The sequence below is a fragment of the Epinephelus lanceolatus genome, chromosome 24 (assembly GCF_041903045.1).
Source record: "Epinephelus lanceolatus isolate andai-2023 chromosome 24, ASM4190304v1, whole genome shotgun sequence".
In the NCBI taxonomy this organism is placed as follows: Eukaryota; Metazoa; Chordata; class Actinopteri; order Perciformes; family Serranidae; genus Epinephelus; species Epinephelus lanceolatus.
Genome location: NC_135757.1, coordinates 1,951,509 through 1,977,510, shown reverse-complemented (window position 1 = coordinate 1,977,510; position 26,002 = coordinate 1,951,509). Strand labels below are relative to the sequence as shown.

The window sequence follows — 26,002 nt, the reverse complement described above, 5'->3', positions numbered from 1 at the left end:
GGAGAGCAGATTGTGTTGCTTCCTGTGACTCCTTCACAATAAAAGCATCAGAGACAGTACGTGCAGTGTTAGCATTAGCATTAGCTTCACTCAGCTGTGACACTGACACCTGTCGTCATATGAAATAAAACATGCTTCTTTACTTGAGCCACATGTTTATGACACAAACATCCATCAGCCTCTGTCCTGACTCACAGACGTCTCCGCTGACCTTTGACCCTGTCAGACAGCAGCCAATTGGATCAGTGCCCTGAACATGTCGGCTAACACAGAGCCTCGATTCTTCTCTGCTGTGCTGTGGAGCTATTTAAGGGACGCTGAGCAGCCAGGGAAACATCTCTTTCTTCTTCTGTCCTTTAGAACAGAGAGGCAGAGACCAGACAACATCCCATAATATACCAGGCCCAGACGCTTGGGCAACACAGGACGAAATGGACAGACGAAAAACTGAGAAAAACAAAGTAATAATAAAGAATAAAGTCGTAGTTTAATGGGAATAAAGTCACAATAATTAAAGGAGTTGTGTCATTATGATTATGTTCAGAACTTTTTCTCGTTCACATATTACGACATTTTCAAATGTATTCGCATCTTACGACTTTCCTTGAAACAGTACGGGATTATTTTAACATATTAGATTTTTTTCTCGTAATTTGAGCTAATTCATTCAATACTGTAATTTTTTCTTCACGTAAACATACAAGTGTGTTCACATATTACGACTTGTCTTCTCTTGTAAATTTAATGCGTTTATTCATGATTTTATTTCTTGTAACTTTACGAATTTATTATAATATTATTACTTTTGTCTCATAAAATTAGGAGATTATTTTTATTACACCTTTTTTTCCCCACGTAACTTTACTAATTTATTCACATTATATGACATTTTTCATGTAAAAAAATTTTCTCTTGTGGCTTTACGAATCTATAAAATAATTTCATAATTTAATTGTAACATCATGCGAATTATTTCACATTATATAACTTTTTTCTTGTAAATTCAAGTCTTTTCTTTGTACGTGATATTATGGCATTTTTTTCTCTCATAAATTTACAAGTTTATTTCCATAGTACAACTATTTTTCTCGTAAACTCAGATTCAAGTGTTTTCATATATTGCAACTTTTTTTTCGTAAAAGTACAAAATTATTCACATTATATGACTTTTTTTCTCTTGCAACTTTACAAATCTGTAAAATAATTTCATAATTTAATTGTAACGTCATGCGACTAATTTCACATAATATAACTTTTTTCTTGTAAATTCAAGTCTTTTCATATATTATTACGACTTTTTTTCGTAAATGTACAAAATTATTCACATTATATGACTTTTTGTAAATCTGTGCATTTATCCACATGAAATTACATCTTTTTTCTTTCGTAACTTTACAGATTAATGATCATAACATGACTTTTTCCTAGATACATTTTGAGAGTATTTGTACGTGATATTATATATGTGATAGTAAATGTACAAAATTATTCACATTATGAGTTTTTTTCTCTTGTAACTTTACAAATAAATTTTGTATTTTTACATGATGACATTTTCTCATAAAGTTTATTTACATACTACTACAACTATTTTTCTCGTAAACTCACAAGTTTGTTCACATATAACGTCCTTTCTACTCTTGTAATTCATATATTGCAACTTTTTTTCGTAAATGTACAAAATTATTCACATTATATGACTTCTTGTAAATCTGTGCATTTATTCACATGAAATTACAGCTTTTTTTCTTTCGTAACTTTACAAATTTATGATAGCATGGCTTTTTCATAGTTAAATTTTGTATTTTTACGTGATGACATTTTATTTCATAAATACAAGTTTATTTCCATAGTCCTACAACTTTTTTCCTCGTAAACCCACGGGTTTGTTCACATATTACGTCCTTTCTTCTCTTGTAGATTTGCGCATTTATTTACATAATATTCTGACTTTTTTTTCTTTTGTAACTTTACGAATGTTTTCATATAATGACATTTTCCTGAGAGATTATTTTCACTTGATTTTATGACATTTTTTCTCATAATATTACAAGTTTTTCTTAACTTAATGAGTATATTCATGTGTTATCACTTTTTTCTTGAAGTAGTATGACATTTTAAAAAAAAAAGTTTGGTACTAAATTACAACTTTTTCCTCAAAATTTCAACTTTATTCTTCTGGAATTATAATTTTTTCCTCCAAATTGTTTCTTTATTTTTTATCCACATTTCCAAAAAGTCAAATTTGATTTAATTCAAATAAAATTTGTACAAACAAATGCAAAAACCGTCCTGTTTATTAATTCTGTCTGTTTTCTGCGGTGAAGTTGTGGCGTCTGCAGCAGCAGCTCCTCCTCTCCTCGGGGATCCTGACACGTTCCCAAACTAGATTAGATATTTAATCCCTCCAGAGGGTTCTGGGTCGAGCCCGTCGTCTTCCACCACTTCAGGTGTTTGATTGGTTGTTGTGTCGCTTAACCAATAACTGATCAATCAGTCAGTCGATCACCTGCTGAGCTGAATCAGACAGAAGCCTTTGGTGGATCTTTATTCTTTCTGTGTGTGTGTGTGTGTGTGTGTGTGTGTGTGTGTGTGTGTGTGTGAGAGATAGTTTGCCCTTTCATGTTGGAGTGTGTGTTTCAGAGACTTTCAGATGTCGTAAACGTGTGTGTGTTTGGCTCACGGCTGTTACTGTGATTCTGTATCTGTCTCTCTGCATTTGCATTTATTCCTGTGGGCTCTGCTGTGTGTGTGTGTGTGTGTGTGTGTGTGTGTGTGTGTGTTCATATTTTGTAGTCTCTCTCTCTCTCTCTCTCGCTCTCCTCAGTCAGTCACTTGTGATTCAGTCTGTGCAGAACAAGCCTTGTCCTGCCTCCTGTTTCAGCAGCTCGTCATGTTTCACACTGATTGTTTTATTGTTTGAGATCACAGCTGCTGATTTAAAGGAAACTAACACTTTAAAATGTGATGATGCAACAGGTGGTGTTGGGTCACTGATTGTTGGCTGTTATGTTGTTGGGCAAAACCTGAGGATGTTACGAGCGTTGCACTGTGACAGAACCTGTTTTATGAATCAATGCAGAGTCCAGTTCAAAACCTCCATCAGAAATCTGCTGATTTAACACATTCATTGAGGTGAAGTAGTGTTGGTTTGGCCTACGGGATGATGTCATCACCAGGGCATACTCTTCTTGGGGTTGTTGAAAGGCATTCTGGGAGATGTAGGAAGTGACAAGTGTCCAGGTCTTGAACCTGTGACCTTTTTATATCATAGCACACAATCTGCACACGCAAAATCCAGTTGGAAACCTCCTTTGAAAATCTGCTTATTTAACACATAAATAAAGGTGGCATCCAGTTTGGCCTACAGGATGATGTCATCACCAGGACACTCTCTTCGTTAGGTTGTTGAAAGGCATTCTGGGAGATGTAGGATGTGGCAAGTGTCCAGGTCTTGAACCTGTGACCTCATTCAGCACACACAAATCTGGAAATGTAAAGATTTAATGCATGGATAAAGGTAGCATGTTATTTGGCCTACAGGATGATGTCATACTCTTTTTTGGTTTGTTGAAAGACATTGTGGGAGATGTAGGAATTGTCTTAATCCTGTGACCTTTTTATGCCATGACACACACACACACACACACACACACACACACACACACACACAGAGGTGTTAAAATATTAACCAGTGGAGGAATGTGACCCAGTGAATCCCAGCTGAGGTTATTGTGTGAACACAGCGCCCCCTGCAGCTTCCTGCTGTGCTGCATTCAAACATATAGTCTGATCTTGTGATGTCAGCGGCGGTGGCGCCCTCTGCAGGCACATTAAAGCCTCGCCGCGTCTCGTCCTTCACATCAGATTTCAGGCTCTGTCCTCACAGCTGAGTGTTGGGGCTGTTTGGGGTCACGGCTGTCGCCTCACATTCTCCTCACGCTCACTCGCTGGTCTCTGTCGTCTGGACGTTTGTGTGGCCGCAGACGTTTGAATAAAAGAGCTGAGCTGTGGTTTGCTGCTTTATCCTGATCCTCAGGGGCCGTACGTGACCATGATGTCACAGACCTTTGTTTCATTCACACACATTTCAGATGGAATTAATGATTCAAATGAGCTTATTAAAAAAAATAAATAGTAATATTAATAATAAAGAAAATAGTTAATTAAAGAATATACAAAAATAATAATTTAAAATTCATTTAAAATTAAAAATAAAATTTAAAAAAATACATCGAGATGAATAAATGAATAAAAAAAATACATATTAAAATACAAATATTTATTTCAAAATAAAAAAGTAAAATAATAAATGAAAGCAAAATAATAATAAAGTAAAAGAATGTTAAATAATCAATTATTCAGAAATGATAAGTACCTGCTTGTGTTCACTAATAAATATAACAAGGAAAAGTATTTGTTATTTAATATCTGGTCAAATAAAATAAAACGAGAGAATGAAAAAACACTGTAAAATTAGATTTTAAAAAAAATACAAAAATTCAAATAAAAACATATTTGAAAATAAGATTTTTTTTAAAAAAATATTTTAAATAAAAACTTGTATTGAAGATATCCGTTCTATTGCTTTACTGAAAATAAAAATATAAAATTGTAGTGAAAAATAATATCAAATAAAAAGTAAAATAAAACCAAAAACTGAATTTAAAAAATAAAATAAAAAAATATTTAAAAATGAAAACTGTAGTTAAAATAATATTAAATGAAAAATAATTAGATTTAAAGAAAAAGTGAAATAATAAATAAATAAAGTAAAATTGAATAAAATATAACCAATAATATCCAAGTTATTTTAAAGTAGAAATAAAAATTATAAAGATAATAATAAAAACTTTCGCAACATAGAAGACACTATAGAAAATGAACAGGGACATAATAAAGTAAAAAAATTACAAACAAATGAAATAAAAAGTAGAGTAAAACTAAAATCTGAATGAAAATAAAATTAAAAAGTTCTCAAATATAGAAATTGTAGTAAAAAATACTAATACTAATAATAATAATAATAATAATAATAATGATGATGATGATGATGATGACGATGATAATAATAATAATGAGAAAAGGAAATAAGCAGTAAATAAATCAATAAATGACAAAGGTAAAGTTAAATAGAAAATTAACTAAAACTAATATAATAAAAGATTAAAAATTATTTTCAGATAAAAAATAAAAATAAAATAATTCAAAATAAAAAGCAAAGTAAAATAAAAATAAAACTGAAAAAGATGAAAATTTAATAAAAAAAAGAAAGATATACAGTTAGTTTACCAAATGTTTGATCAGAAAACTAAGATAAAATAAAATAAAGTCTCACACTGTGGCAGATTAATGACAAATAATAATGAGAACATTAAATAAGAAAACAGTTGATGAGTCATTGTTGCCTCCTCTTCCTCTTCTTCTTCTCCTGTCGGCCTTGTTTTAAGGAAGTGATGGTTGTTACCATGACAACAGGCTGTCTGATTGTGTCAACAGTGATGCAGCGCTGCAGTTTTTAATGTGCAGCCTAACGTGTGTGTGTGTGTGTGTGTGTGTGTGTGTGGTGCAGTGCTGGATGTTCACCAGCAGGGGGCAGCAGGCAGCTGTGATGTTTCGGGAATGGGAGGAATGCTGGGAATTCTGTGTGTGTGTGTGTGTGTGTGTGTGTGTGTGTGTTTCAGTATTGATTATGTAAAGTTGTACATTTTCATTTTATTTAATTCTTTAAATTTACTAATTTTCATTTAATATTTTATTTTAACATTTTTTTTCAGTTTGATTTTTTTTACAACTTTTATTATTTTCAAATCATTTGTTGTATTTAATTTTTAGTTATGTTTTTAAATTAAATTTACTTTATTATTGACATGTTTATTATTAACTATTTTTTGTTATTAATCCTATTTTATTTTTATTTTAAAATAACTAATATCTTACATTACTAAATATATTTTTTTAATTTAATTTTGCTTTATCATTTATTAATTTATTATTATTACCTTTATTATTTTACAATTCTTATTTTCATGTTTTATTTTTATTTACTTTTTAGTGTAAGTTATTCAATTGTTTTTTCTTTATTTTGTGTTATTTTAACTACAATTTTTCATTTCTATTTTATTCTACATTTTATAATAAAATCAAGTTTTAAATATTTTTTATTAATGTATAATGTGTTTAAAAATTTAATTTTGTCTGTTAATTTGTTTTATTTTTTATTGTTTAACTACAATTTTTACTTTTAGAATAATTGTTAATTTCACTATATTTTTTAATATTATTTTTCTTCACTTATTTTTGAATTCAGTTTTTATTTTGATATATTAAGTACTTTTTACTGTTAAATGGTTTATTTAAAATTTTATGTATTTTAAAGTTTTATTTTTTTCTCGAGTCTATTCATTTTTTTAATTTCATTTTGTGTTTTTTTCATATAATTTTTTATTTTTTTCATATAATTTCATTTTTATTAATTTTATAATTTCATTATTTTATTTATTAAATCAGATTAACCATTTTTTTTAAACTTTTACTTTGAGAATTTATACATATATATATATATATATATATATATATATATATATATATATTTTTTAAGATTTATTTTAACTTTATTTTGTTCACATTTGAATTATTTTTTTGTTAAATTTATTTTATTTTTTAAGTGAGCACAGGCAGATTTAAATGGTTTATTTAATTAATTAATTCATCCTCATGTAATCTTTTGTGTAAAGTATTTTTTACATTTTACATTGTATTTTTAAATACATTTTAAATTCAAGTTATTTTTGTATATATATATTTTTTAAATTAATCGTCTCACTGTTGATCTTTTAAGTCTTTTCCTTCCCGTCTGATTTTTGACCCCGACTCATGATTTATAAATGTTTTGGGGACCTGTGAACAGAGCATTAAGCCAACATGGACCAACCCCCTGCCTCTGCACTTCCTGGTTTTGGACCAATCAGAGTTTGTGCACAGCTCCGTCTGCAGCTGAGCATCTGGTTCCTATTGTAGCCAGGGATTAAATACAACAGCTCTGTGTGTGTGTGTGTGTGTGTGTGACCTCCATCTGTGCTGCAGAGACTGTCGGAGACACAAAAGAAGAGTCAGCTTCAGTCATACTCATTGTTAACTTTATTTTATTTTACTATGATTGTTATTTTTATTTTAAAATATTTTTAGGTAAATTTCACTTCATTATTATTTATTCAATTTTAGTTTATTACATTTTAATTAATTATTTTGTATTTAGTTTTTAAATGTACTTATTTTTATTTTTATTTTAAATACTTTATTTTTAAATATTTATTTTTGTCTTCAGCTTTCTACTTGAATTTTACCTCATTATTATTTTAGTTTATTATGACCACAGTTTTTATTTTAATTTATTTTTCAATTTGTATGTAATTTGTAATTAGTTCTTGTTTTTATTCTCATATTGCTATTTTGTTTAATGTTTTCAACATTTTTTTATTTTATATTCAGATCCTTTTTGATTTTTATCTTCCAATTTAATTATACTTTATTATTATTTTAATTTTTATTATTATATTTCTTCTACTGTAGAAATTTAAAATCTTTGATTTATTTTATATTTATTCAGTTTTACTGTATTACATTTTATTTCATTATGTGTTTTTTCATTTTCATAATTTTTATTTTATTCAATATTTTCTTCAGTTGTTCTTTTTTTAAAAAATATATTTTTGTATTTAGCTTCCTTGAATTTTATTTTTTTTTTTCATTTTAATTTATTTTTTATTCATATATAATATATTCTAATTTATTTTTGTATGTATTTTGTTGTGTTGTTTTGTCTACAATTTTTATTTTATTTTAAAATCATTTATATTTAACTTTTTTTATTTTACTGTATTATTTATTTCATTTTGATTTTATTTCGTCTTAATTCACCAAATAATTTACTAATAAATAACAACCCTCCTGTGCAGAGGTGATGCACGTTGCTCTGTAAGTTGCTCAGTTGACCAACCCTTCCTCTGCAGCAGACTGATGGATCGGTCTGCACATGCTCAGTCTCATTTATCAAGCGCCTAGTCAGCCGTGTACCCCCCCCCCCCCCCCCCCCCCCCCAGCTGGTCGCCATGGCAACAGACCAGCGTCTGGAGCATAGGTTGGGGCGGGGTAGCTTTCTCCTCTGTCTCCTCATCTGCTGTGGTTGTTTGTCCCTCCCGAGTTGCCGTAGAATGTTTTATGATGAGCAGAGTCTAAACCCGTTCTGATTGGCTCCTGTCTTCTTCTTCTTCTTCTTCTCTCCTCATGTCCCGCTGTCGCTCACCTGTCGGACGCCGCTGCTCGTCATCACAGGTAAGAACAGACATGCCTTTACTGTGATGTCATCGGTGACCTGACCGCGTGATTGGCTGATTGTGTCTCCTGTATATGTGCTGTGTTTGGGGTCGTTGACCTTTGACCTCTGGACACATGCTCAGTCTGGATGTTGTAGATGTGTTAGCTTAGCATTAGCCTGTTAGCCTGAAGGAAACCGTGATGTGTGTGTGTGTGTGTGTGTGTGTGTGTGTGTGTGTGCACGCATACATTCCCAGAATCCTCTGCTCTGCGTACGTGTGTGTGTACGAGCCTCCTCCTGTCAGCGGGGGTCCTCCTGCTGCTCCCCTCCTCCTCCTCCTTCCTCTGCTAACTGACCCATTTTCCCCGTCTCCAGGGAGTGAAGGAGGCGGTGTGTGTGTGTGTGTGTGTGTGTGTGTGTGTGAGAGAGAGAGAGGTGGAGGGAGCCGTACCTCTTGCCGCTCTCTCGCTCTTTGATGCAGAAAAAAAAAACACTCCTGCAGGAGGAGGAAGACGAGGTGTGTGTGTGTGTGTGTGTGTGTGTGTGTGTTGTCACAGTGGCACCTTGTGTGTAACTTGTTGTGTACTAAGTGTGTGTGTGTGATCTTATATAAGAGTTTCCACAGTTGTTAATTGTATTGTGAAATATATCTTTTATTTGTATTCAGGATTCTAATTGAAATTTATTTTATTTAATTTATTATTAGCTCGATTTTATTAATTTTAATAAATTCAATTTTAATTCATGATTATTTGTATTTTGTTTTTTAATTAACTTAATTTTTCATTTTATTTAATGTTTTCTACGATTGTTATTTTAAAATATATTGATATTTAAATTTAGCTTTTTAATTGAAATTTACTGTATTATTGTTTTATTTCATAATTATGTCAATTTTTGTAATTTTCATTTCATTTTTATTTAATTCAATTCAATTTTATTTTTGATAAATATTTTTTGTATTGTTTTTTGATTTAGTTAATTTGTATGAAATGTTTTTCCAATTTTTAGTTTTATTTTCAAATATTTTCTTACTTTATTATTATTGAATTTTTTTAATTCAATTTAATTTTACTAAATTTAATTAGATTTTAATTCATACATTTGAGTTATCTTTGTATTTATTTATTTACTTATTTATTTGTTATTTTATTTGTCTGTATTTATTTAGCAATTTATTAATTTTTTAAGTAACATTTATTTATTGAATATTTCTGTAGTCATTGATTTCAGCATTTACTTGGACTTGGAATTTTTTGTCATTATTCATCCTCCATATTTGGATCTACTCAGTCTGTTAAATCAGGATATTTTATATAGTGTGATAGCTGTGCAGCTGCAGCCCTGATAAGAGCCTGAGTGTCTCCAGAGACCCTGTGGACAGATTAAAGCACTGGCTCCATTCTCCTCACTCTGGATCAAACTCTATGATTCGTCCTGGTGTCTGTGGCCGGCGCCTTCCACAGCTCACAAGGTTCACCGACAAAACAACTGTCTGATACTAAACAATACAACATGCTAACGTTATTAGCACAAGCCTATGGCATTTTACATTGTATAAATTAGCCTAGCAGCTAGCAGAGATTTCCTCTGCTCATATTTCAGCCAGGATAAATCACACACAGTGTGTGGAGGCTTTATTGTCTTCATGACTTACTGTGTCTTATGTGTGAAGATAAAGTGAGTCAGATGTGTCCACTGAGGGAAATGGTTTCAGCTTACAGAGACAGACACCTTCCTCCACCTCGTCTGATCTCAGATCTCATCTCACGGAGGACGTGTGGACAAACTGTCCTCAGGCGTTATCTCACAGCTGCACCTTCCATCTCAATCAATCCCAAACAAAATGACAGCGGCGGCGTCGACTTCCAGGAAACCTTCAGCCACTGAGGACAAAGGAAATGTGTTCACTTACTGTGTGCTATGAATTATGGGTAAAGACCTGAACAGTATTAATATACATCAGCCTGCACATGAAGCTCTGCAGGTTTAACTCCTGTGGTGTTTCCTTCGTTCTTTATGATGAAGCTCCTCCTCCTCCTCCTCCTCCTCACTTCAAACTGGGCTAATTGAAGCAGATTTCATGGCAGGGACATGGCACTTTTGTGGCATCATTCTGGCATCATCCTGGCAGGAATATGGCAGGAACATGGCATTTTTGTGGCATCATCATGACATTTTTGTGGCAGGAACATGGCATTTTGTGGCATTTATGTGGCATCATCATGGCAGGAACATTTTTGTGGCATCATCCTGGTAGGGACACTTTCTGTGGCACCATCATAGCAGGGACATGGCACTTTTTTTGTAGCACCATCCCAAAAGGAAAGTAGACACTTTCTGTGGCACTATGCCAGCAGGAAATGTGGCACTTTGTGTGGCACTAGTCAGGTAGGGATCGTGGCACGTTTTGTGGCACTATCCGGGAAGGAATTCTGGCACGTTTTGTGGCACTATCCGGGAAGGAATCGTGGCGCATTTTGTGGCACTATCAGGGCAGGAATCATAACATGTTTTGTGGCACTATCCGGGAAGGAATTCTGGCACGTTTTGTGGCACCTTCTGGGATGGAATTGTGGCGCATTTTGTGGCACTATCAGGGCATGACTCGTGGCACGTTTTGTGGCACTATCCGGGAAGGAATTCTGGCACGTTTTGTGGCACCTTCTGGGATGGAATTGTGGCGCATTTTGTGGCACTATCAGGGCATGACTCATGGCACGTTTTGTGGCACTATCCGGGAAGGAATTCTGGCACGTTTTGTGGCACCTTCCGAGAAGGAATCGTGGCACCTTTTGTGGCACTATCAGGGCATGACTCGTGGCACGTTTTGTGGCACTATCCAGGAAGGAATTCTGGCACGTTCTGTGGCACCTTCCGGGAAGGAATCGTGGCCCGTTTTGTGGTACCTTCCGGGAAAGAATCGTGGTATGTTTTGTGGCACTATCCAGGAAGGAATTCTGGCACGTTCTGTGGCACCTTCTGGGAAGGAATCGTGGCATGTTTTGTGGCACCTTCCGGGAAGGAATCGTGGCACGTTTTGTGGCACCTTCCGGGAAGGAATCGTGGCATGTTTTGTGGCACCTTCCGGGAAGGAATTCTGGCACGTTCTGTGGCACCTTCCGGGAAGGAATTCTGGCACGTTCTGTGGCACCTTCCGGGAAGGAATCGTGGCCCGTTTTGTGGCACCTTCCGGGAAAGAATCGTGGCCCGTTTTGTGGCACCTTCCGGGAAGGAATCGTGGCCCGTTTTGTGGCACCTTCCGGGAAAGAATCGTGGCCCGTTTTGTGGCACCTTCCGGGAAGGAATCGTGGCCCGTTTTGTGGCACCTTCTGGGAAGGAATCGTGGCCCATTTTGTGGCACCTTCTGGGAAGGAATCGTGGCACGTTTTGTGGCACTATCTGGGCAGAAAATGTTGCAGTTTTTGTGGCACTATCCCGACAGGAAACACAGGGATGTTTCTATAAACCTGAACCAGTTTAACCCGCTCTGGTTAGCTGGGTTGTTCTGGGAGGTACTGTACATGTTTTGTAAGGGAGGCGCCATCTCTCCTCTTCATTACATGTCATGATGAAGATGTTGAGTAGCTGCAGTATCACACTCATCATCATCATCATCATCATCATCACACAGCTCCGACCGGCTGACGTTGAGCGTGTGAACGGCTTCAGAGCTGCGTTTGATGTCGTGTTGTTACAGCTGTAAATCACCATTTCCATGTTTCATATTCCCACCAGCACCACTGAGTGATGCTCCCACTCTCATCTGAACACAAAGCTGCTTTATATCCACACACACACACACACACACACACACACAGCTGTGGGAGCGTCACACACTTTGTCTTCTTTCATGTGTCAGGTGGAGGCTTTTTAAGGTGCGTTTGATGTCAGAAACAACGTCCCTGAACATGCACACAGGAGCAGAAAGATGGGGGAGAGAGGGGTGGGAGTAAATTAAATGTACAGTGTGTGTGTGTGTGTGTGTGTGTGTGTGTGTGTGTGAGAGGAGGTGAAAGGAGAAAGTTGCCGGCGGCTGCTGCAGCTCTAATCTTGATTAATCCTAGTAATAATCCAGAAGGCGTCAGAAGCCCAGTTTTTTTGTTCTTGGGTGGAGGTGGAGGTGGAGGTTTGGGTGAGGAGGAGTTAATCTCCCCTCCTCCTCCTCCTCCTCCTGTGAGAGTGAGGAGCCCCTTCAGATGAAAGAAAGCGCAGAGTTTCACTCAGGCTTTGACTGTAAATATGGATTTGATCACAGAGATGCAGCAGCTCCTTCCTCCACCTGAATATTTAAAAGTTGCCGCCGTGACGACTCTGTGGGCGCCTGATGATGTCACATACATCACTCAGCAGGGCCAGCGTGGAGCGAAGGGCCGAGGATGTCACGTGTGATGGAAATAAATAAATGCTGCAGTTCTATCAGAGCTTCAGATCCATCATGTGTGCGTCAGGTACTGAGCAAGTGCTGCCCAGTGAACAGGAAGTCATGGTGGACCTGAGGTCTTTCAAAGTAAAGCTGAGCTGTGATGTGTTCAGGGACAGTTTGAGATCAATCTTACCTGCACTCAGAGAGTCCTGATCCTTCAGCCCTCAGAGGATCACTACATGTCTCCACATGAGATCAAGTCCAGCGTCAGGACTCAGTGTCCCGCTGCAGACCTGGTCCCAGTGTGTCCCAGTGTGTCCCAGTGTGTCCCGGTGTGAGGCTCCATGGCTGCCTTTAAAGCTCCTGACAGACAGAGAGCAGGGAGACCAGACTCCACCCTGTTTATGGAAACCAGTGCAGACTGGAAAACATGAACTGGACTTCTTCTTCCTCTGCTGCTGCTGCTGCTGCTGGTGTCCTGCTGACTGAACTATAAACACTGAGAGGAAGAGGAAATAACAACACAGTAATAAAGTCAACGAGATGAGGAACACAGTGACAAACAATAAATAATAACAATAATAACAAAACCACTTTACAGTCAATAAAATTATATTACATATTGGATAAGATGGACAGGAGTGAAACTGAGCTGAGTTTAGATTGTTTTTTATTCAGGATTGTAGATAAGTAAGTTCACACAGTACGTTACCTGTTAGTTTTAATACCAACGACCTGACGAGTATACTAAATAATTATATTGATTTTATTCAACCTTTGTTTTTAAGGACTGTCTGTACATTTACTGTTAAAATATCAGTTTGGTTAAAAAAAGAAATGAAAGTTTAAAAAAAAAAAAACAGTTTTGTAAAAAACAAAAGTTTGTTAAAAAAAAAAAGTCAGTTTGTAAAAAAAAAAAAATCAGTTTGTAAAAATAAATAAAATGAAAATCAGTTTTGTAAAAAAAAATCTGTTTTGTAAAAAAACAGTTTTGTTAAAAAAAAATAAAATAAAATCAGTTGTGCAAAAAAATAAATAAAAAATCAGTTTTGTAAAAACAAAAAAAATCAGTTTTGTAAAAAAAAAAAAATCCGTTTGTAAAAAATAAATGAAATAAAATCAGTTTTGTAAAAAAAAATTGTTTTGGGAAAAAAAATCAGTTTAAAAAGAACAGTTTTGTAAAAAAAATGTTTGTTTTATTTTTTATTTTAAAAGTTGAAATACTACTACTACTAATAATAATAAATGTTATATTTAAAAAAGTAAAAAAAAAAATTGTAATAAAATAATGTATAAAATTATGATGATAATGGTAAAATTTGAATTCAAATAAAAAGTGAATAATAATAAATATAATAAAATAATAATAATTGGTATTCAAATAAAAAAATGTAATGAAACATTAAAATATTAAAGTTTGAATTAAACTAGAGAATGAATAGAATTAGTAATAAAATCATAATAATATTAAAGATAAAGAGTTAACTGGGTGATATAATGTGTGTAATGACAGAGATACAGGCTGATTGAAGTTTGTGTTTACATATGAGTTACATCTCAGAGTGTGTGTGTGTGTGTGTGTGTGTGGCAGTAAGTGATGACATAATGGATTCATTGATTAGTAATGTCTGTCTGTGGTGCAGCACATCAGCAGCGCTCCGCTCCAGTGTGTGCAGGATCCGCTCCGTGTTTCCTCCCCTCCCCTCTGTTGTGGCCGGTCTGTGTGTGTGTGTGTGTGTGTGTGTGTGTGTGTGTGTGTGTGTGTGTGTGTGTGTGTGTGTGTGTGTGTGGAGCGGAGTGTGTTCAGAGTGCAGGCGGAGGAGGCAGCGGCACCGCGGCTACTGAGCCTTGTGTCTGTGTCAGGGCTACAGCTGGAGCAGAGGAGGTTCGGCTCCGAGTCTCCGGGTCTGAACCCAGGATCATTAGGAGCACAATAAGAGCCGGGCTGAGGTGAAGCAGCTCTGCTGGATCTGGATCCTCTGCGCGCTGCTCAGCGCTACGCTGCGGGGGATGTGCGCACACAATGGGAGCCGACGCACTGGTGGCACGGTCCGGGACGCGGCGGTAGGATAACATTTATTTATGTGTTTGTTTGGGAATGGTACCGGAGCAGGATCCAGAGCTGGCAGGACTTCCTCTGCCCGGATAGAAGAGGGTCGCCGCGGTGTTCCGGACAGAGAGCCCGGGGGAAGAGCGGCCGGCGGAGGACGCGCCTGGTTGTTGCGTTTGTTGCCAGTTTGAATTCCGCTGGGATGAAGGCGGAATGTATTTCCTGCGCTGTGTGCACATCTGGATGAAGGGAGAGTCGGTTATTGCCCCGGAGCGATTTTACTCTCAACACGTTTAGAGAAGTTGTGTGGATTTTAACCCAAACGTCCTCAGAGCAGCTGGACCTCAGGGATGTACCTGCTGGACAGCAGCTGCACTGACAGGATGGAGAGGGGAACGCCGCAGAGGAAAACCGTCTACCGGATCTCCCTCACCTTGGTGAAGAGGGAGAGTTTAGATGATGATGATGATGATGATGAGGGGTCGGGCCCCAGGCGGGCGGAGAACCCAAAGGTGGGCGCTTTCAGGCGGGAGGGCTCGGTGGAGATCCAGCGCAGCGGCCTGCTGGAGCAGCTGAAGGAGGTGGAGGACGAGTCTGAAGACTTCTCCTCGTCTCACGGCTACATGAGGAACTTCAGGACGTTCAGCACGGGTCAGCTGGAGCTGGGGCGGCTGAAGCTCGCCAGGAAGCTCCACCTGCAGAAGGAGCTGAAGGAGAAGGCCGCCAGCCCGGTGGCGGAGAACATGCCAAGTCCGGGAGGGGAGCAGCAGGAAGCGGAGGATTCACAGAGACTTAAAGAGGATGTTCGCACTGAAGCTCCACAAACAGACGCCAGTGTGGAGAACGGCGGCGTGGAGGAGAAGAAGAAGAAGAGGCTCCTGAAGGCGAAGAGCTTCGAGGAGAGGAGCTCCGACTCGCCTCTGAACCCTGAGGGGAAAATGTCGCACTCCAAAAGCAACGGGAAAACAGCCAAAGCTGCGTCCCCGGAGACCCCCCCTCTGAAGCGCCCGCCCGGCCTGCTGCGCCGCAGCTTCAGCTTCAGACACTGGAGCGGCGGCGAGCTGCTGCGTCTGAGGGCGCTGTCCAAAGACAAACACCACAGCAGCTCTGGCTGCATCGGCCGCGACGCCACGCCGGACGGTGGCGAGAAGGATGCACAGGCCGCTGTTGAGCCCCCAGCCCCCCGCCTGGACCCCACCAGGCAGAAGAGCAGGACCCTGGAGGTCGGCGCCGTCCTGAACAAGACGGACTCCATGTCAGAGCTGAGCCGCTGGGAGAGGGCGCGAGGCAACAAGAACAGGACGCTCGACAACAGCGACCTGGTGCGACTGGCGGCCGAGAAGGACGCGTCAGGAGGGGGCTTCCTGCTGAGGGGAGGGGGAGGGCGCTCTAGTGAGAGGCGTCTGGTGCGCTTCTTCAGTGGGATCTTCTCCAGGAGGGACGGAGCGTCTACCTCCACCCCGGTGGGCAGCCCCAGCACCAACCGGTCCCTGCGGCGGAGCAAGAGGGCCGCGCTGTCCCAGTCCAGCACGGAGAGCATGAACGGAGGAAGCACTGAAGGTAACGACACCTGTCTGACATCACACTGACTGTCAGGTGTCACGTGACCTGCAGGTCGACGTGTGGAGGCTTGTTGTGATTCTACACCTGCGAAGGTGGAGTTCATTCACAGAGAGTGAAGGTCTGGGTCTGAGGCAGCCGTAGACCCCTTAATCTGAGGCTAAGTGTGTTTGTCGCCCCTAAACTGAGGCAAAGTGTGTTTGTGACCCCTTAAACTGAGAAAAAGTCTGTTTATGACCCCTTAAACTGAGGCTAAGTCTGTTTGTGACCCCTTAAACTGAGGCAAAGTGTGTTTGTGACCCCTTAAACTGAGGCAAAGTGTGTTTGTGACCCCTTAAACTGAGGCACAGTGTGTTTGTGACCCCTTAAACTGAGGCAAAGTCTGTTTGTGACCCCTTAAACTGAGGCAAAGTGTGTTTGTGACCCCTTAAACTGAGGCACAGTGTGTTTGTGACCCCTTAAACTGAGGCAAAGTCTGTTTGTGACCCCTTAAACTGAGGCAAAGTGTGTTTGTGACCCCTTAAACTGAGGCTAAGTCTGTTTGTGACCCCTTAAACTGAGGCAAAGTCTGTTTGTGACCCCTTAAACTGAGGCACAGTGTGTTTGTCACCCCTTAAACTGAGGCACAGTGTGTTTGTGACCCCTTAAACTGAGGCACAGTGTGTTTGTGACCCCTTAAACTGAGGCAAAGTCTGTTTGTGACCCCTTAAACTGAGGCAAAGTGTGTTTGTGACCCCTTAAACTGAGGCACAGTGTGTTTGTGACCCCTTAAACTGAGGCTAAGTGTGTTTGTCACCCCTTAAACTGAGGCACAGTGTGTTTGTGACCCCTTAAACTGAGGCTAAATCTGTTTGTGACCCCTTAAACTGAGGCACAGTGTGTTTGTCACCCCTTAAACTGAGGCACAGTGTGTTTGTGACCCCTTAAACTGAGGCTAAGTGTGTTTGTCACCCCTTAAACTGAGGCACAGTGTGTTTGTGACCCCTTAAACTGAGGCTAAATCTGTTTGTGACCCCTTAAACTGAGGCACAGTGTGTTTGTCACCCCTTAAACTGAGGCACAGTGTGCTTGTGACCCCTTAAACTGAGGCTAAATCTGTTTGTGACCCCTTAAACTGAGGCTAAATCTGTTTGTGACCCCTTAAACTGAGGCACAGTCTGTTTGTGACCCCTTAAACTGAGGCTAAATCTGTTTGTGACCCCTTAAACTGAGGCACAGTGTGTTTGTCACCCCTTAAACTGAGGCACAGTGTGTTTGTGACCCCTTAAACTGAGGCTAAGTCTGTTTGTGACCCCTTAAACTGAGGCAAAGTCTGTTTGTGACCCCTTAAACTGAGGCACAGTGTGTTTGTCACCCCTTAAACTGAGGCACAGTGTGTTTGTGACCCCTTAAACTGAGGCACAGTGTGTTTGTGACCCCTTAAACTGAGGCAAAGTCTGTTTGTGACCCCTTAAACTGAGGCAAAGTGTGTTTGTGACCCCTTAAACTGAGGCACAGTGTGTTTGTGACCCCTTAAACTGAGGCAAAGTCTGTTTGTGACCCCTTAAACTGAGGCACAGTGTGTTTGTGACCCCTTAAACTGAGGCACAGTGTGTTTGTGACCCCTTAAACTGAGGCAAAGTCTGTTTGTGACCCCTTAAACTGAGGCAAAGTGTGTTTGTCACCCCTTAAACTGAGGCACAGTGTGTTTGTGACCCCTTAAACTGAGGCAAAGTCTGTTTGTGACCCCTTAAACTGAGGCAAAGTGTGTTTGTGACCCCTTAAACTGAGGCAAAGTGTGTTTGTGACCCCTTAAACTGAGGCAAAGTGTGTTTGTGACCCCTTAAACTGAGGCAAAGTCTGTTTGTGACCCCTTAAACTGAGGCACAGTGTGTTTGTGACCCCTTAAACTGAGGCTAAGTCTGTTTGTCACCCCTTAAACTGAGGCACAGTGTGTTTGTGACCCCTTAAACTGAGGCTAAATCTGTTTGTGACCCCTTAAACTGAGGCACAGTCTGTTTGTGACCCCTTAAACTGAGGCACAGTGTGTTTGTGACCCCTTAAACTGAGGCTAAGTGTGTTTGTCACCCCTTAAACTGAGGCACAGTGTGTTTGTGACCCCTTAAACTGAGGCTAAATCTGTTTGTGACCCCTTAAACTGAGGCACAGTGTGTTTGTCACCCCTTAAACTGAGGCACAGTGTGCTTGTGACCCCTTAAACTGAGGCTAAATCTGTTTGTGACCCCTTAAACTGAGGCTAAATCTGTTTGTGACCCCTTAAACTGAGGCACAGTCTGTTTGTGACCCCTTAAACTGAGGCTAAATCTGTTTGTGACCCCTTAAACTGAGGCACAGTGTGTTTGTGACCCCTTAAACTGAGGCTAAGTGTGTTTGTCACCCCTTAAACTGAGGCACAGTGTGTTTGTGACCCCTTAAACTGAGGCACAGTGTGTTTGTGACCCCTTAAACTGAGGCTAAATCTGTTTGTGACCCCTTAAACTGAGGCACAGTGTGTTTGTGACCCCTTAAACTGAGGCTAAGTCTGTTTGTGACCCCTTAAACTGAGGCTAAGTGTGTTTGTCACCCCTTAAACTGAGGCACAGTGTGTTTGTGACCCCTTAAACTGAGGCTAAATCTGTTTGTCTCCTCTAAACTGAGGCAAAGTGTGTTTGTGACCCCTTAAACTGAGGCAAAGTGTGTTTGTGACCCCTTAAACTGAGGCTAAATCTGTTTGTCACCCCTTAAATGAGGCAAAGTGTTTTTGTGACCCCTTAAACTGAGGCAAAGTCTGTTTGTGACCCCTTAAACTGAGGCACAGTGTGTTTGTGACCCCTTAAACTGAGGCACAGTGTGTTTGTGACCCCTTAAACTGAGGCAAAATCTGTTTGTCTCCTCTAAACTGAGGCAAAGTGTGTTTGTGACCCCTTAAACTGAGGCAAAGTGTGTTTGTGACCCCTTAAACTGAGGCTAAATCTGTTTGTCACCCCTTAAATGAGGCAAAGTGTTTTTGTGACCCCTTAAACTGAGGCAAAGTCTGTTTGTGACCCCTTAAACTGAGGCACAGTGTGTTTGTGACCCCTTAAACTGAGGCTAAATCTGTTTGTCACTTCTAAACTGAGGCAAAGTCTGTTTGTGAACCCTTAAACTTAGGCTAAGTGTGTTTGTCACCCCTTAAACTGAGACACAGTGTGTTTGTGACCCCTTAAACTGAGGCTAAATCTGTTTGTCGCCTCTAAACTGAGGCAAAGTGTGTTTGTGACCCCTTAAACTGAGGCAAAGTGTGTTTGTGACCCCTTAAACTGAGGCTAAGTCTGTTTGTGACCCCTTAAATGAGGCAAAGTGTTTTTGTGACCCCTTAAACTGAGGCTAAGTCTGTTTGTCACCCCTTAAACTGAGGCTAAATCTGTTTGTCGCCTCTAAACTGAGGCTAAGTCTGTTTGTGACCCCTTAAACTTAGGCTAAGTGTGTTTGTCACCCCTTAAACTGAGACACAGTGTGTTTGTGACCCCTTAAACTGAGGCTAAATCTGTTTGTCACCTCTAAACTGAGGCACAGTGTGTTTGTGACCCCTTAAACTGAGGCAAAGTCTGTTTGTCACCCCTTAAACTGAGGCTAAGTCTGTTTGTGACCCCTTAAACTGAGGCAAAGTCTGTTTGTCACCCCTTAAACTGAGGCAAAGTCTGTTTGTGACCCCTTAAATGAGGCAAAGTGTTTTTGGGACCTCTTAAAATGAGGCAGAGTCTACTAATGTCCTCTTTGAATTAAACAGTCTGTTTTTGACTCCCTAAAACAATCAAACTCGACTTGTAAATCCCTTAAAATAAATCAAAGTCAATTTTTGACTTTTTCCTTCCTTCCTTCCTTCCTTCCTTCTGCTAATGTTCCCTTTAAATGTAGCAAAGGCTATGTGTTACCATTAAAATCAATCAAACTCTACTCATAAACTCCTTAAAATGAGGGAAAGTCTACTCTTGGACCCTTAAAACTAAGCAGAGTTGAATTATGAGCCCTTAAAATGAAGCAAAGTTTACTTGTAGACCCCTAAAATTAAGAAAAGTTGACTCATTACCCCTTAAATCCCCTTAAATTTGTAGCAAGGTTTACTCGTAAACCCCTAAAAAATGAACACAAAGTCTACTAATGATGCCTTAAGGGGTCATGAGAGTCTACTTGTGACCCCTTAAAACTACTCAAAGTTGACTTCTGACCCTTTAAATGAAGCAAAGTCGACTGGTGACCCCTTCATCAAAGCAAAACCTACTTGTCACCCCTTAAAAGGACCCCTTTAAAAGACGTTAAGTTGACTGGTGACCCCATAAAATGAAACAACCTCTTAAGATGAAACAAAGTTTACTTGTAAACCCCTTAACTTGAAGCAGTCTACTCAGCCCTCAGCTCGAGGCCCTCTGTGGGTCCCAGACCTCAGGTTGGGGCCCACAGCCTTTAACTATGTAGCTGAGGTGGTGTGTAGTCTCTCAGAGTGTGTGTGTGTTTGACTCTGTGGGGGAGGGTGGATCACTGAGTGTGTGTTTGTTTTGGACAGCAGGGTGATGTTTGGTCGCAGCGGCAGCAGGTCGGACGCTGCTGTTTGTCTCTCTGTCCTCTCAGACTCTCGTCAGTCTCAGAGTTAAGTGGATTTATAAAGACCTTAAATAAATGTAGAGGAAGTTTCGGAGTGTCTCACCTTGACACAAAGAGGAAACAAAGCTAACATTTTCCAGCAGAGACACGGCGTGGACAGAGAGGACGGGCCTAAAATAGCAGGGACGGAGACAACAGGAAGTGGGAGCTGAAGCACAGTTTGACTTCTTCTATATGAAAACGACGGTCAGGTCATGAGGCTGTGTTTTAGCTACACACACATACACACACACACACACACACACACACACACTCGGTTCGGCATCCTCTTTCCGTGGAGAGTGGAAAACATGACGGGAGACAGGAAGTGGGTCTGTTCTGGCAGACGGACAGATGTGATGTTGGAGCTGCAGCAGCAGTTTGACATGTTGACACCTCTGTGGAGTCACCGTCAGCCTCCTGCTCTGAAACAGAAACCACAGAGTCAGGACTCACTGCGAGTCTTTGCTGCACTCGCCCACCAAATATCACGTAGAGATGATGACGTCAAACACAGAACCAACGTCCTGCAGGTTCTCACAGGATGAAGTTCCTCTGCTCTCTCATCCTTTTACAGTTAATGGCCTGATGTGACTCTGAAGGTTTAAGGTGACCTAGCTCGCAGTCTCGTGAGCAGTGCTAAAAGTGAAGTTAGGCAACAAAAGTTTGTAGTTGGGTTTAGGAAAAAAGTCAATGAAAATTCTAAACATTGTAGTTGACGGAAATTTTAAATATTTTGGTCAATGAAAATTTTAGAATTTCAGCCGATGAAAATTCAAAATGTTTTAGTCTATGAAAATAAAATACATGTTAGTCACCAAAACGTCAACACATTTTGGCTGATAAAAATTTAAAACATTTAAGCCGATAAAAATTTGAAACGTTTTAGTCTATGAAAATAAAAAAACATGTTAGTCACTAAAAATTTAACACATTATAGCCATCAAAAATTCAAAATGTTTTAGTCTATGAAATTAAAAAAAAAACAGTTAGTCACCAAACCTTCAACACATTTTAGCTGATAAAAATTTAAAACATTTTAGTCGATGAAAATAAAAAACATGTTGGTCACCAAAATGTCAACACATTTTAGCCAATAAAAAAGTCGACAAAAAATCAAAATGTTTTAATCAATGAAAATTTTAGAATTTCAGCAGATGAAAATTTAAAACGTTTTAGTCAATGAAAATATAAAATGTCTTAGTTGATGAAAATTCAAGATGTTTTAGCCGATAAAAATTTAAAACGTTTTAGTCTGTGAAAATAAAAAAACACGTTAGTCACCAAAAGTTCAACACATTATAGCCGACAAAAATTCAAAATGTTTTAGTCTATGAAAGTTTGAAATGTTTTAGTTGATGAAAATAAAAAAACATGTTAGTCACAAAAATTCAACACATTTTAGCCGATAAAAATTTAAAATGTCTTTGATGATGAAAATTCAAAATGTTTAAGTCGACAAAAAATCTAAATGTTTTAGTCAATGAAAATTTTCGAATTTCAGCAGATGAAAATTTAAAACATTTTAGTCAATTAAAATATAAAGTGTCTTAGTTGATGAAAATTCAAAATGTTTTAGTCTATGAAAATTTGAAATGTTTTAGTCGAATTTATATATTATATTTATTTCTGTGTTGAATCGATGCCGTAGAAACGTGAAACCATTTCCCTCAGTGGACACATCTGACTCACTTTATCTTCACACATAAGACACAGTAAGTCATGAAGACAATAAAGCCTTCACACACTGTGTGTGATTTATCCTGGCTGAAATATGAGCAGAGGAAATCTCTGCTAGCTGCTAGGCTAATTTATACAATGTAAAATGCCATAGGCTTGTGCTAATAACGTTAGCATGTTGTATTTGTGGGGAAAATGTGTTTAGTATCAGTTGTTTTGTGGTGCTAAAGGACACGTCTGTAGTCCCTGTGTCTTCTGGCTGGTGGTCTCTGGTGACCTCTCCTCAGTCAGGGGGGTCCTCAGGGTCCAAGACGGTGGCCTTGGAGGTCCAATAATGATAGTGGAGGTGGAAGTGACGGACGCACAGGCTTCACATTGTTGGGATTCCTGAGAGGAAGAGGAGGAGGTGACTCAGGTCACATCAGCCTCACGGAGCTGCCAGATAACCATGGAGGCAGACTGTGTGTGTGTGTGTGTGTGTGTGTGTGTGTTGTGGTGAGGCATGCTGGGAAATCAGGCAGCTGTTTATGTTGTTGTTGATACTGTTTACTCCGACACTGCCCTCCATGACACCTGCGGGCCTCCGTACTGTTGTTTAGGAGGACTCAGACCAGTCGGACAAAATGCTGTCGCTGCACATCACACACACACACACACACACACGCACACACACACACACACACACACACACACACACAGAGTGTCCGACCCCACCCGTCCCATCCCCTGACCTCACTGGGTCTTAATGGAGTCTGCTGGTGTGTGTGTGTGTGTGTGTGTGTCTATAGAGAGTCAGTGTACTGTAGGGGAATGTGTGTATATGTGTGTGTGTGTGTGTGTGTGTGTGTGTAAGGGTGTGGATGTGGGTGTGTATTCAGGGTGGAGTGTGGATTACTTCTGCATGGCTGTGGATATAGGTCACACACACACACACACACACACACACACACACACACTCGGTTGCCAATTACTGCGTCTAGTTTTGCATCCAGTTATCTCGTCTTTCTCTGTGAAAAAAAAGACTTGATATTCCTGACACACACACACACACACACACACACGCGCTCACACACACACGCTCACACACACTTGTGCACGCTCTCACGTGCACACACACTCATGAAATGCTCCTCCAGATGAAGCGAGCTGTTTCTTAGTTGAAGCTTTGATCCTCGTCTCTGCTTCTCTTCATACACACACTACACACACTACACACTACACACACTCTGCTACACACTGCTACACTCTGCTACACACACACACACACACACACACACACACAATGGGGTATAATAGGGAGAAAATCCTATTAGGAGAGAAATGCTGCAGGGAGCACAGAGATGGAGGGATGATGGAGAGCTGACCCTCCTTTCCTTCCTTCCTTCCTTCCTTCCTTCCTTCCTTCCTCTCCTGCTCCTCTCATTCCCTCTGTCCTTGTCCCCTTCTCTCTCACATCCATCCTTTTCTTTCTTCCTCTGTTTCCTTTCTGTCTGTTCCCTCCTTGCTTGTGTCTCTTTCCTCCCTCCTTCCTGTCCTGTCTCCTTTTCCCATCCTCTTCTCCCTAGCACGCCTCCTTCCCCCCTTCTTTCCTTCTTGTTCCCTCTCCCCTATCATCCTTCTCGTTCCCCTTGCATCCCCCCCTTCCTCCTTTCCTTCTTCATCCCCTCCTTCAATCTTCTTTCCTTTTCCCTTCACCCTTCTTGTTTTCTTCTTCCTTACATCCTTCCTCCTGTCCTTCTTTCCTTTTCTCTAGCATCCCTCCTTTCCTGCCTCTTCTTGTTCTTCTTCTCCACTCCCTTCCTTTCCTCTTTCCTTCCTCCCTCTCCTCTACCCAGTCGTTATCCTGGTCTTTCCCCTGGCGTCCCTTCTTTCTTTCCTCCTTCCCCTCATCCTTCCTTCCCTCTCTCTCTTCTCATTCGACTCTTTCTTGTTTCCCTACCCTTCTCTACTCCTTCCTTTCCTCTTCCCTTCATCCTTCCTTCCTTCTCTCCTCCCTCTTTTCCTCTATCTTCCATTTCCCCCTTCCTTTCCTCCTTCCTTTCTTCCTTCCTTGTTTCCTTATGTCTCTTGCATCATGGGAGTTGTAGGCTGCAGTGTGTTTGCAGTCTTGTGAGCCATATTTGGGTCAGTAACACACGTGTTTTAATCGGTCTGTCTTTGACATGAGTCCTCTGACTTCACCGGATGGTTTCAGCCTCACAGTGTCGTCATCAGGGCAGATATTGATCGATTGGTTATCGATTAAAACACCGTGACGTCTCTGTTCTGATCCAACATGTCCGACGACTAAGTTAATACAACTTTTGTTCTGCGTCTGAGCGACTTTGTTCCTGTGATGAGTTCTGATCGTCTGAGTAAAGTAAAACAAATGTCACACACACACACACACACACACACACACACACACTGGTCTCTGTGCTTATTAGCCGGCTGCCGTGTCGCCTCAGTGGCAGAGGTTGTTCTGGGGTCAAAGAGCATGTGTGCCTTTCGTCTTCACCCTCCTCCTCCTCCATACTTCCTCTTCAGACCCAAATTGGAGCTTGTGGCGAGCGTGTGTGTGTGTGTGTGTGTGTGTGTGTGTGTGTGGTTTAGAGGGATGTGCTCCCTTATTTGAACAAGCCGTTGGAAGCAGTGAAGTAGCACATTCCTGTGTAACACACACACACACCCTTAAACTGCTGCAGGAGTGTGTGTGAGTCTTTCTGCTTCACTGACAGTACGCAGCGTGTGTGTGTGTGTGTGTGTGTGTGTGTGTGTGTGTGTGTGTGTGTGTGGAGGCGCTGCACATTTATATTCACACATTGATATTCATTTATGCTCTGCACACTCACTCTGGAGTCAACGCTCCGCGACAAACTTGACAAATTTAAAGGAAAACTGTGCAGCCAAATAAAAATAAAAAATAAAACTAAATTAGATAAAACTTTTCACACATCAAAGATAATAATGTGTGTGTGTGTGTCATCAGTATGTCCCATAATCCACCTCTGGCCGAGCCGATGTTGGCGTCACTGGACCCCCTCGCTGCTCTAAGCTCTTACATAAGGCTCAAATCCATATGAGGGCAGATGACAAGGATGCTCACTGACGCAACACACACACACACACACACACATACATACACACACACACATACACACACATGCTGAAGCCTTTGATACCCAGCATCAGCACCAGAGTTGAGATTTCAAAAAGCAGGGCGGCATTATGATGTAAGCGTGCTGAAACACACACTGAGCAGTGTGGCTGTGTCCACACAGCAGCAGGAGTCAGAGGAGCAAAGGGAGGTGAAACCAGAGAGGGAGCAGAGCGAGCTGCTGGGTGTGAAGACGCTAATGAACCTCAGATTGACCCCAACGTCATGAGTGTGTGTGTGTGTGTGTGTGTGTGTACAACCCAAAACATGGCGCCAGTTTCTCCATGATAAGTT

At 40.2% G+C, this 26,002-nt stretch overlaps 1 protein-coding gene across 8 annotated transcripts in view; it reads left to right on the top strand.

Annotated features, from left to right (window-relative positions):
• The window catches only part of agap1 (ArfGAP with GTPase domain, ankyrin repeat and PH domain 1), a 228,738-nt gene that overhangs the window by 26,220 nt on the left and 176,516 nt on the right, over positions 1–26,002 (top strand). For 5 of the 8 annotated variants that reach the window (XM_078165884.1, XM_078165883.1, XM_078165881.1 and 2 more), the window contains exon 1: positions 14,939–16,293. The exons of the other annotated variants lie outside the window; for them this stretch is intronic. In XM_078165884.1, the coding sequence (XP_078022010.1) occupies positions 15,084–16,293 (1,210 nt within the window). In that variant the 5' untranslated portion in view covers positions 14,939–15,083. Of the gene's footprint in view, positions 1–14,938; positions 16,294–26,002 lie in introns of those variants that run through there. 8 annotated transcript variants of the gene reach the window in all.